Genomic DNA, 13,143 nt, shown 5'->3' on the forward strand with positions numbered 1-13,143 from the left:
ACATAACAATCCCTATGTGTTTGAGGCCATTCTACAAGCCCCAACATTCTCTATTCTAGCTGCTATACCCCCACCTCTCTCTTCAGTCTGACCACTCCTATTTCCCTGATCCTGATTCTGATTTCCATTCCTACCTGTCTCATCCTTGCCTTTATGCATTCCGTCATCTTGTGCTGCTGCAACCACATCTTTAACTTCATATCCATCTTCCTCCTGTCATACAATCCGTTAAGTTGTGCTATCCTGCTTCAGAAATAGACTGATCATTTATTACATTAACTTCTTGACTCTGGGCCTTCTCAGAAAAAATAGACTTTCAAAATGCCCAACACCAAATCCATTCAAATGTAACCCATCAGCTTTAAACCATTCCACTTTCCCTTCAAATTCACTCCACAGATTTACAAATTGAACCCCCCTTGCCTCACACAAGTCAGGCAAAGCTATTCTTGCTATTCATTATCTCTGTTCTCCTTCTCAATTCACTGTTGTTATATCTGGGCAACATGCCTACAACTTTCCCAACATCACTATTCTTCTTTACCTGCTGCAACTTCCTCAAGTCTCTATCAACATTCTTTTTCTCCCCAACTAAGTCATTTGCACCCATGCCAATGACTACCACTAATTTTAACGCTCAGGCTTTCCTTTTCTGCAATTCATTAGTTATTTACTTCATTATTCCACCAGGAAAGCATGTTTTGTGCACTTTATTAGTAATCACACCTTTAATGATCGATTTGCCATACAGTGATATACAACTATCTTTTGACTCTTTCTTCATAATATTAACTTCCTCCTTCTCATTATCATCAGCCAATTTTCTTTAGATGTTTAATATTCTCTTCCTGATGTTTCATTTCGTTTTTCATTTTTACTAACTCCTGCCTAAGCTCTCCCTTCTGCTAAAGATGGCCGATAACTATACAGTAAGGTAATCCAGATCTACACGAGATGCTGGCATGAAATCTGAAAGGATCCGGTAACGTAAAGAATTTCATTCTATGTTAAAAATCGCTTAGAAGAATAAGAAATTTGTGTATACTGTAAACTAAGGACACTAATAGAGAACTTTTAAGTGAGAATTTGATTGAATTAGTTAAGACCACGTGGAACAAAGAAGAATTGTTGATAGGCAGTATTTTGATTGAGAATGGCTAGGCTTGACTAATGAAATTTAGAATTGAGATGGTTATTGATAGAGTATTAATGAAAGTGTGCAATGCATGTTCTGTGAATAACTTGTGAAAGGAATTATATCCTAGTAGTGTTATGCTTACAATTAATCTTATCCTTTCGTAATTGAAGGATTTAGCTTACTCAAATTCATTGTTGTGATTTAGTATGAACCTTAACTTAGAGTGAGTTTTGTTCTATTGAGTATTTGAATTTTCTTAACTGTAAATGTTTTATGTTTTTCCAATAAACATGTTTTGTACCTTATACCTGAGTTTATGCCTGATTATGAATTCAAACCACCACTTATCAAATAGAACCTTTTGGTGGGAAGGTAGATATTATTACTTAAGTAAGATTCAGGTCACGACTGCTAACTGAATCCTACAAGACGAGCTTATAGGATTGAATGTTGTGTATATACTTTAGAATTTAGAATTATTTCCCTGAACAAGAGTCTCTTCTGTTATAGGATATTGGCTGTCGCAGCATAAAAAAAAAAATTTTGCCAATATCCAAAAAGGGAATAGTACTGAATTAATATTTTAAGGGCACAACAGTAGATTAGAAAGCGGGCTATTTAGAGGTAGAACAAGGTATAATATAGAGAAAACAACGACGTAACACATTACTTTGGTTAGTACATGTGTTTTTTAGTGAACATTATAAATACTAGTAACCAATCTAAAGCAATTGATTTTTTAAAAACACAGAGTAATGTATCTAACACTGAAGAGGATAAGGGCTAGAATTTAAATAGAAGACTGAAAAATCTGACTGTATCATTATGCACATGCGCACATATAAGATCTCGAGAGTGCCAATATTGAATGGTAGAGGTGTAAAAGTCTGGTAGACTGTAGCTTAGGTTGTTATTAATATGGACGGGATTAATAACTATCTCCTTAGACTCTAAAATTCTTCTCTCTAACTCATCACAACATCGGTGTACATTGACAGTTTCATCCCAGAGTATGTGATGTAGAAAACCTGCATCATTAGAGTTCACCGAAAATAACACCACTGGACAAGGCATTGGCTTGAGTTCTATGGTAGATAATGTCTTCTGTGGTGTTCCTCTAAATGGAGTTCGATAGATTTCTTCATTTGTCTGAAGTATGGCTTACCGCAATCGCATGGAATCTTATAAACACCAGGATATTTAAGATAATTGTGTTTAGTTTTAGGATGATTTAAGATGGAATGAAGTTTAGGTAGGGTTGTGAAGAACGGCTTGATATTATATTTCTTCAGAATTTTAGTCAATTTTGGAGATAAAGAACTGATATATGCCAAAGAAATGCTGTCCTTAGAAGTAGTTTTGTCTTCATACTGTTGTGGATGAGGGTTGAACAGTAATCTGTCTATAGTTTTACTAGAGTATCCATTAGGTTGAAATGTAACATGAAGATGTTTAAGTTCATTATAAAGTTCCTCTTTGTCCAACAGAAGAGACCGAGCTCGGTGACCTAGAGTGGAGATAATACCCAACTTCTATGGAGGAAAATGGTGTGAGTTAGCATGAAGGTACCTGTCTGTATGTGTTGGTTTTCTAAAAATAGAAAATTTGTTCAGCTGTCCGGGTTACTTTGATATCTAAGAATGCGATAGAGCCATCAACTTCCAATTCAGATGTGAACTTGATATTCTGGTGTGTATCATTCAAATGTTCTTGAAAGAGTTTGAGACTATCTAGACCATGTTCCCAGATAAGGAAAACATCATAAATGTAGGGAGGCCATATCTTTGGTTTTAAGTGAGAAGATGAAATTGCTTTTTCTTCAAAATTCTCTAGATAAATGTTGGCAAGAAGAGAAGACAAAGGATTTCCTTATCTGGGAACATGGTCTAAATAGCCTCAAACTCTTTCAAGAACATTACTTTGGACAAACAGAGAAATCTATCGAACTCCATTTAGATCAACACCACAGAGACATTACCTACAACAGAACTCGAGTTGTGCCTTGTCTAGTCATGTGTTATTTTCAGCGAATTCAAATGATGCAGATTTTCCACATCACATACTCTGGGATGAAACTGTCAACATACACCGATGTTTTGACGAGTTAGAGAGAAAAATTTTAGAGTCTAAGGAGATAGTTATCAATCCCGTCCATATTAATAACAACCTAAGCTACAGCCTACCAGACTCTCACAACTCCATTATTCAATATTGGTGCTCTCGAGACCTTATACGCATGCATGTGCATAATGATACAGTCAGAGTTCATTCTTCTATTTAAACTCTAGCCCTTACTCTCTTCAGTGTTAGATACGTTACTCTGTGTTTTTATAAAACCAATTCCTTTAGATTGGTTACTGGTATTTATATGTTTATCTCACACCTAATGAACTCTAGGTTTAGACAAAACTAGTAGTATAATTAAAGTTTATTATTTAAACCTTGGTTCCAATCATTATAAAAAATTTTTAAATATGATATCAAACCAAGTAAATCTTCAATCAAACATATATATATATATATATTGTATATTTATAGAAGTTTGTGATGAAGTTGCTAGTGATATCAAAAACATAATGTAATGTATTATAAATGTATAATTTTTAAATGCGTAGCAAAATCTCTTAAATTTTTTTTATTGATATTCAGTATAATGTATTTCACTTAAAAGCTAGAGCCTTTCTGGCATATCTTAACTACTGAATCTCTTTTTGAAACAAAATTTTCAAATATTATAAAGGTGCCTTTTACATTCCAAGATGCTGTTTCTTACAGAACATATGCATACATGTACATGCATGGAAACATACAGACATAGACAGTGTGTATATGCACACAGCACACACATGCACATATATGCACACTGGTGTCCAATATCTAAGGATGAACACCATTTCTGAAGATAATAACCGCAAATTCAGATGAATCAGCTTGTGGCAATTTGTATAACTGACGATTTCAAGTAGAAAGTGGGCACGCATTTAAATTTTCAAATTGTACAGAAAGAGGTCACACGATAGCATTCAACAAGATAAAAGGCTGAGGTAAGCAAATTGTATTTAACAGTAGCTCTTTTTATGAAGGAATAAAGTTGCAAACTTAGTCTTATAATGTCTCAGAGACATCACTAGATGATTTCACATGGGAATGAATTATTGGACAGCTTGAAGAAAGACACAGAATTACTGATATTGCCAAAGAGTTTGGAATCTCACATAGCTTTGTATCCAGGCTCTAGGCAGAGTTTCAAACCAACGGAATGTGTTCCAGGCATTTGCTAAGATGTTGCCCTCACTCTACCACATAGCATGAAGACAGATTTTTGGTTATAACAGCAAAACATAATATATGTACCATGGCAGATCAGCTTGCAAGTCGACTCCATTCAAGCACAGGTATGTGGATATCTTGACAAACTGTGACAACACATCTGCCACAAGTAGGCTTATATGCCCAAAGGCCTGTAGTCTGTATCCCTTTATCTACAGCTCATCATAAAGTACATTTTCAGCAGTGTTGTATCCATAAAACTGAAAAGGACACCATTGGGCTAATGTACTCTTTACAGATGAGAGTCATTTTAGCTTTTCTTCCAAATCTAAGCGACACTTCATCTGGCATGAAAGTGGTACTGTTTACCATCGCAAGCATGTTCTTGAAAGGGATATGGCAGTGCTGGAGTCAGGGTGTTGGCAGGCATTATACTTAATGGATGTGCCAAGCTACAAGTGCTGGAAAAAGGGACAATGACCGGTGAACGATATTGCAATGAAGGTTTTCAACGGCATGTTCGACTGTTCCATGTGTTATTATTATTATTATACAGGCACCTCCATGGAGTCCAAAGACTCATCATAGGAGACCCAATCTATCCACAATCTATCATATATCTCCTTGAACGCATTAACAGAAAAAGCACTCACAACTGACTGCGGCAACCTATTCCACTCATTCACCACTCTCCAAGCAAAAAATCTAGTCCTCACACCCCTACTGACCACACTTTTATTAGACTTCCAGGGATGACCCCTAGTTCTGGTCTCTCTAGCCAAATGCTGAAACATTTCCCCTGCATCTATCCTATAAAATCCTTTAAGCAACTTAAATGTTTCTATCATATCCCATCTTTTTCTCCTATCAACCAACTTCTGTAATCCATACACCTTCAAACTATCCTCATAGGGCACATCCCACAGGCCACTCACCATCTTGGTCACTTCCTCTCCACAGCTTCCACATCACCAAGAAACCCAGGTGATCAGACTTGATCACAGTAATCCAGATGCGGGCATATCAAGGCCTTATAAGGAGGAATTACAATTTTCATATCTCTACTTGTTAATGTGTTCTTTGCTAACCAAGTAATCTTAAGTGCTACCTTAGAAATACGAGAGTGGTCTGAATATTTCTCGGCCTAACAATTAAAAAACGAATTTATAATTTTAACATTATTTTATTTTTCAACATAATCTCCCATAATCTTCAGCGCTATTATCCCATCCCTGTAGTGGTTCTCAGTAAGATTTGCAAAATACCCCTCTACAGTTGCAATCGTCTCTTGATTCGAAGAAAAACGCTGACCTGCGAGGAAGAGTTTTAGTTTTGGGAAGAGATAGAAGTCAGAGGGAGCCAAAATCTGGGGAATAGGGTGGATGTTCTAATAATTCATCGTACCGATCCCTTAATTTTCCCATTGCCAAAACACCTTTGTGGGCAGGTACATTGTCCTGATGAAAGATGATTTTTTTCTTCTGCAAATCGAGGATTTTCTCACGAATTTTTTCATCTAGTCTGATTAAAAACTCGGAATAATATTCCCCGGTTATTGTTTTACCCTTTTCAAGATAATTAATACACAAAATGCCTTTAGCATCCCAAAACACCGATACCATGACCTTTCCTGCTGATGGAACTGACTTTGTCTTCTTTGGTGCCGAACAACCGGCTTCTCCACTGTTCTGACTGCTGTTTGGATTCTGGTGTGTAATGGTGAATCCATGTCTCATCCATAGTAATAAATTGACGCACTAAATCAGTTTTATTCTTGTTAAAACGCTCCAAGCACTGTTCAGAGATTTTCATGTGAGTGCGTTTTTGATCTGCTGTGAGCAAGTGTGGCACCCATCTTGTACAAAGCTTTTTCATTTGCAATTCTTCGTGCAAAATATATCCTACACATTATTTTGAAATGCCTATAGTCTCAGCAATTTCACTCACTTTGATTCGCTGATCATCCAATACCATATCGTACACATAATCAATGATTTCTGGTGTTATTATACTTTTTGGACATCCTTCACGTGGATCATCTTCAAGGCTGGTACAGCCATCTTTACACTTGGCAGCCTATTTCTTAATTGTCAGAAATGAAGGTGAAGAGTGCCCATAAACTTTTATGAACTTCGAATGAATTTCTTTTGGCATTAAACCTTCTTTTGCAAACAATTTTATAACCACACGATACTCAATTTTATCCATTTCAAGGGATACAGACAACACGTTTGCTTCAGACAACTGCTACTTGATAGAATGACTTGCAATTTCACATGGATGCTTATGACAGATGTACCAACTCAGAAAAAGAAATCATGCTGATAATGTTGCGATCTATGATCGAGGCTGAGAACTTTTCAGACCACCCTCATATGTCCTCTAAACTTTAACTCTCTGTCTACCACAACTCCCCTAAATCGCTCTCTTCATCTATTTCCTTGAGTGCAGTGCCATTAATGTGATAAATGGCTTGTAATCTATTTATCCCAAAGTGCATAAGTATATTTCTTGACATTAAACTGATACCCATTAACTTTTTGCCCATACTCACAGTCTATTTAAAATTATCCTGCAAGCTCTCCACATCATCTTGATTAACTGTTACCCTACCTAATTTTGCATCGTCAGCAAACAACTGAATATTTCCTTTCAGGTTATTTCCTATATCATTTATGTACAAATTAAAGTAGTCTTTCACCTTGATTTTTGCCACTCCATATACCACTTTTTGATATCTGTCCAGCAGCCACCCTCTTATCCACTTAACTAGGGTTATACTTTCCCCATTTGTTCTAATTTGCATAACAGTGTCCTATGTGGTATTCTGTCAAATGTCTTTTCAAAATACAGCAAAATCATCATGTAGCCATTTCCTTTATCCAACTCTGTTGTTTCTCTATTATAAAAATTTAGTAACTTACTAAGGTGTGACCAACCCTTCACAAACCCATGTTAACCTTATACAGTATGATATTTTTATCTACCCATTCTTGAATTCTCTTTTTTACCTAATCTTTCTAATACTTTTACCATCACACCTGAGATACTGATTGGCCTATAATTTGTTACTGTAGTCTTAGAACTTGCCTTATGCAAAGGAATAATTTTGCCTTATTTCCACTCCTTTGGAACTCTACCAGAGCTGAGACTTAAATTAAACAGCTTAGTCAAAGGCATTGCCATTTCTCTTGCACATTCTTGCAAAACCCTAGCTGATATCCCATCTAATCCCACAGTTGTATTTACATTGAGATTCTGCAATATCATAAGGACGTCCAATTCATCCACCTCTGTTCCCATATTAGTGTCTGTCACATATGTTAAAGCAGTTACCTCACTAAGAAGTTTTTGCTTGAAAGTGGTCACTCAGTAACTCAACTATTTTATCTGCTTCCATCTCCTTGTGACCATCATCACTCATTAAGGTTAATCTTCCATGGTCATTCTTCCTCTTATTTGTCACATAACGAAAGAACTCTCTGTGATTTCCTTTGACCTGCTCAGCTAAATTTGTCTCATAATCTGATTTTGTCTTCCTTGCCATGCTGGTCACCTTTCTCTTTATATACCTTCAACAGCATTTTCTTCTTCTGCAGCTCGTGCTTAATGATATTACTCATCCATCTAACTCCTACCTGATTAACCCTCCCTACCCTAGGTATACAGTTTAATACTGCTTCCTCAGATGATCCTTAACTATATTCCATGCACTACTGACATTCTTACCCTGCAGTGTTTTATGCCATGGTACAGATTTAAGATTCTTCCTAAGCATGTCATAATCACCTGACTTGCAGTTCCACAAATACCCCTTCTTGATAGAATATTCCTCATGTTTTACAATTTCCCTAGTCAAGACCGCATTATCACTTTTACCAATTGGAGGCATTGTTATCAACTTGGTTATGGATAGCTCTTCTGATCCTATGATTAGGTCCAATACTCTCTCACCTCTAGTCTCCTTCATCACATGCTGCCTTAAGTAATTATTTCTCAGCAGGTATATAAATTCAATTTCCTTTCTACCATGTGATCTTTTTTCTTTCCATTCTATATCTCCATAGTTGAAGTTCTCTATAATAATCACTCGACCTGTGCTCATTATACTAATTTGGTGATGCGTGTCTTCCAGATCACCTGTGGAATTCCCTGGCCTATTGCAACAACTAACTGTATATTTTGTTTTACTGGTCTTAATCTCACACCAGATTGCTTCAAATGAATAGCCACCCTTCTGCCTGTCTCCTATTCTTTTTGGTTACAAGTTATCTGTTATCATGTAAGAGATGATAGAAGATGAATTCTAATGCAAGTGTTGTTTTTTATGAATGATGATGCCACACCATATCATACATAAGCAATGGAGATACTTCTGGAGACCTAAGATATTAATTGAATCAAGTGGCCTGTATGCTCCCTCTGATCTCAACCTCATAGAACAGTTTTGGGATGCAACCTTACTGCATCCCAAAAGAAAACAAACAAGGCCTTATTCTTGCTCTGAAGGAGGAGTGGGCCAGTTTCCCTCAGGAACTTCTGAATCACTTGGTGCTAAGCAAGTGAGGTGAGAGCTGCATTGCAGTTTGGGTTGGACATATTCCATTCTGAAATGTCTCTCTACATAGTTTTCTGTGGGCACTGTACATTAATTCCTTAATTACATCCTCAGGAAATTTGTAACTTTAGCCAAAACTGTATTGCAAATTTGATTTGTAAATTATATTACACAAAAAATGTGTTATATTAACATATTTTTTGGGTAATATAATTTATTATTATGCTGGCAATAAATTTATGTCCACATTTGGCTGTAGTCATGAAAATTTTTTCATATAAGGTAAAAATGTAGTTCATCCTTAGCTTTTAGACATCAGTGTGTGTGTGTATACACACACACACACACACACACACACACACATATATATGTATATGTTGAAAGGTTTTTACATTGGTTCTATTATACATTGAAGTAAGCAAGAAATTATATACTTGGTTTAAATCCTTTACCTAAGAAAGCAAAACAATGTTTTGCACATGAAATATATTCATGTCTGATCTGATCTGCTTGTATATAGAGGCTAATGACTTCACATCACTTGTCTTAGTATGTATCCCATAATGCAAAGCACACACACCCCTTTCAGATGTGTAAAATGCTATGCATAATTGGAATGGCCACTACCCAGACCGGTTTCAACCTTTATTGAGGTCTCATCAGTGGGAGCCAGACTCAGGAGAGATACCAAGGTTGAAGTAATACAGAAGTCATATATATCTCATATACAAATAGCCAAAAGGTGCTAGATGTTATTAATAAAAAAAAAAAAAATCTCTGGATAAGAGAAAGATATTGCACATTTTCCCTGGGTAAAGGATTAAAACCAAATATATAATTTCTTGGTATCTTAATGTATAATAAAACCAAGGCAAAAAACTTTCAACATCTTTCTCTCATCCAGAGATTTTTTTTTTAATTTAATTAATTTTTTTAAAATTTCTATTTTTTTTATTAATAAGGTCTAGCACCTTTTGGCTACCTGCATGTGAACTATAATGACTTCCATTACTTCAACTTTGGTATCTCTTCCGGGTCTGGCTCCCAGTGATGAGGCCTCAATAAAGGTCGAAACTAGTCTCTGGGTAGTGGCCAGATGTGTAAAATGCATAGCATTTTCACATCTGAAAGGGCATGTGCTTTGCATTATGGGATATATATATATATATATATATATATATATACACACACACACACACACACACACACACACACACACACACAAAGATAAGTGATGTGAAGTCATTAGCTTTTATGTACAAGCAGCTCAGATGTGAATATATTTCACATGCTAAACATTGTTTTGCTTCCTTGGGTAAAGGATTATATATATATAAATATATATATCTATTTATTTATTAATTTAATTTAAATGACTTAACACCGAGATAATAAATAATAAGATTTAATGAGGACACTACTAGTTTCGTTGGTAATCCAACTTCTTCAGGTGTCAAAGTACAAAGAAAAATACAAATTAATCCAACAGAAACATTATGTAATAACAACAACAGATCTACTAAAAACTGTAGTACAGTTTAAATTGGAGTGCGTACTACAGTTCCAGCTGTATGTTTATGTCTGCATGTGAAATCGTGAGAATGCCAACACTGGACACCAGAGCTATGCGAATCTGGCAGCTGTAGCTAAGGCTGCTATTCATTTAGGTTGAATCAAGGGTAATTTCTTTTGACTCGAATATGGCTTTCAAGTTCATCACAACATTTTTGAATATTAGAAGTTTGAGACCAATCTATTTGATGTTGGTGGCCTTCATCAGAGTTTATCAGATTCACATAGCTCTGCTGTCCAGTGATGGCGTTCTCGCGATTTTACACGCATGCATAAACATACAGCTGGAACTGTAGCGTGGACTCCAATTTAAACTATACTACAGTTTTTAGTAGATCTGTCGTTGTTATTATGCAATGTTTCTGTCGGATTAATTTGTATTTTTCTTTGTACTTTGACACCTGAATAAGTTGGATTACCAACGAAACTAATAGCATCATCATTAAATCTTATTATTTATTATCTTGGTGTTAAGTCATTTGAATTAAATTAATAAACATGTTGTTAAACCGAGTAAATCTGAATACGAATATATATATATATATATATTCGTATTCATATATATATATATATATATATATATATGATATTTATTACAGAACATGGATGCATGGAAAAGACAAGAAGGAGAAGAGAAGTTGCTAATCAAATAGGTGAGCTTGTTTTAGTTACTAATATGAATTCCATTTTGTTTTATTATAATAAAATATAACTTTGCTACTTTGCTTGGTCTATAATTTGCTAGAAATTGGTCTGAGTTGTGGCCCTTCCCATAATGCATAGCATTATATATGTCTGTAAGAATATGTATATTGCATTATGGGATATTAAGGCAATTGATGTGAAGTCATCAGCCTCTATATACAAGTAGCCAAGTTGTCAAGTGACCTCACACACAAATTTTGTTTGCTTACACTTGGATAAAGGATGAAACCAAGAATATAATTTCTTGGCATATTTAATTTATAGTATAACCAAGTGAAAATACTTTCGACATCTATCTGAATTATTATAATTAGTTAATATAAAAAGTTTTATTTTTTTCTTTTCTTTCTTTTTTTTTTTTTTAAATGTCAGCAGTGACAGACTGAGAGACACAGAGAACTGAAGAAGCAGAATCAAGGAGATGACAAGTGACTAATGATATGTTACAGAGCTATATATTTTGACCATCATCATCATCATCGAATTCCTTATAGGTACCCTCAGGAGGTGTATAGGATAATTATGATAGTACTACATGAAAAAGTTACACTGTTACTTACTTTGGATCAACAGTTTTCCTTCAAATTAATCTGTTATCTGTCAAGATTCCAATGTTATCAGATCTTATATCTCTGTCTTTTAAAGGCATTTTTTTATTGTACCAGTCCATCTACATCTTGGTCTTCCTCTTGGTTTTTCCCTGCCAACCTGGCAGAGAACACTTGTTTTGCTAATCTTTCCTCTGTGATTCTGTTTTTAGTGACCATACCACATGAGATTAGCTCTATTAACACATTCTTGAATGCTGCTAACTATGGCAAGTTCTTTCATAATATCCTCAGTTTTAATGTGATACTTTCATTGATGCTATCTGTTCATTCCACTAATCTTTCTCAGAACTCTCATATCAGAATCCTCTGACCCAGCTCTCAGATCCATAAGTTAAAATTAGTTCAAACACCATTTTGTACACAGCTAATTTAGTGTTTTGACTAATTTCTTTCTTATTCCATATAAATTTATTCAGCTGACTTCCTTTCATACCCTCTGTACTAATTCTGTTGCTTATTTCCATGTTTAATTTACTATCTTCACTAAAATTTGTGTCTAAATAGCTAAAATGTTTCACCATTCAGAACAGCCGATGTTTTCAATGTTTCTGCCTATTTTCATTGTCTTTGTTTTTTTATTGCTGACTTTCATACCAAATTTATTACAACTGTTATTCAATTTAGTTAGAGAATCTTGCAGACTTATGCTGGATTTATTGAGAAGTATAACATCATCTGCATAAAGTAAAGAGCTAAGATTGACATCACCAATTTTGATGTCAGATTTCATACCACTTTCCTTCATAATGTGATCCATATAGATCATGAATAACAGTGGAGATAATGTGCACCCTTGTCACACACCTGATTTAGCATTACACCATCTTCCTGTACCTCCTTTAATTCTAACCGATGACTTAACAGCTTAAAAAAAAACAGATCATGATTTTCTCTTTAACGACTAAGAAAAGTTGTCCTTCTACAATTTTTCTTAGTCATTTCTCAAGTAATACTTTCATAAATCTTAGCAGTACTAAATCACACACCTGATTTAGCATTACACCATCTTCCTGTACCTCCTTTAATTCAACTGATGACTTAACAGCTTAAAAAAAAACAGATCATGATTTTCTCTTTAATGACTAAGAAAAGTTGTCCTTCTACAATTTTTCTTAGTCATTTCTCAAGTAATACTTTCATAAATCTTAGCAGTAACACTTTTCATAAATCTTAGGGAAATGCCTCTGTAATTCTCGCATTCACTTTTATTTCTCTTTTTACAAATTTTTATTTAATATACAATTTTAATTTTATAAATTTATATATTGTGACCATTGCTGTTTAATTTG

General features: G+C 34.9%; 1 protein-coding gene across 1 annotated transcript in view; it reads left to right on the forward strand.

Annotated features, from left to right (window-relative positions):
* The window catches only part of LOC150101006 (venom factor-like), a 697,967-nt gene that overhangs the window by 242,384 nt on the left and 442,440 nt on the right, over window positions 1-13,143 (forward strand). The window contains exon 16 of the mRNA XM_090401101.1: window positions 11,138-11,191. Coding sequence (XP_090257227.1) covers window positions 11,138-11,191 — 54 coding nt within the window. The remainder of the gene's footprint in view (window positions 1-11,137; window positions 11,192-13,143) is intronic.

This window comes from Typopeltis vanoorti, chromosome 12 (genome assembly GCF_054136105.1).
Source record: "Typopeltis vanoorti isolate ZY-2024b chromosome 12, IOZ_Tvanoo_1.0, whole genome shotgun sequence".
Classification (NCBI taxonomy): Eukaryota; Metazoa; Arthropoda; class Arachnida; order Uropygi; family Thelyphonidae; genus Typopeltis; species Typopeltis vanoorti.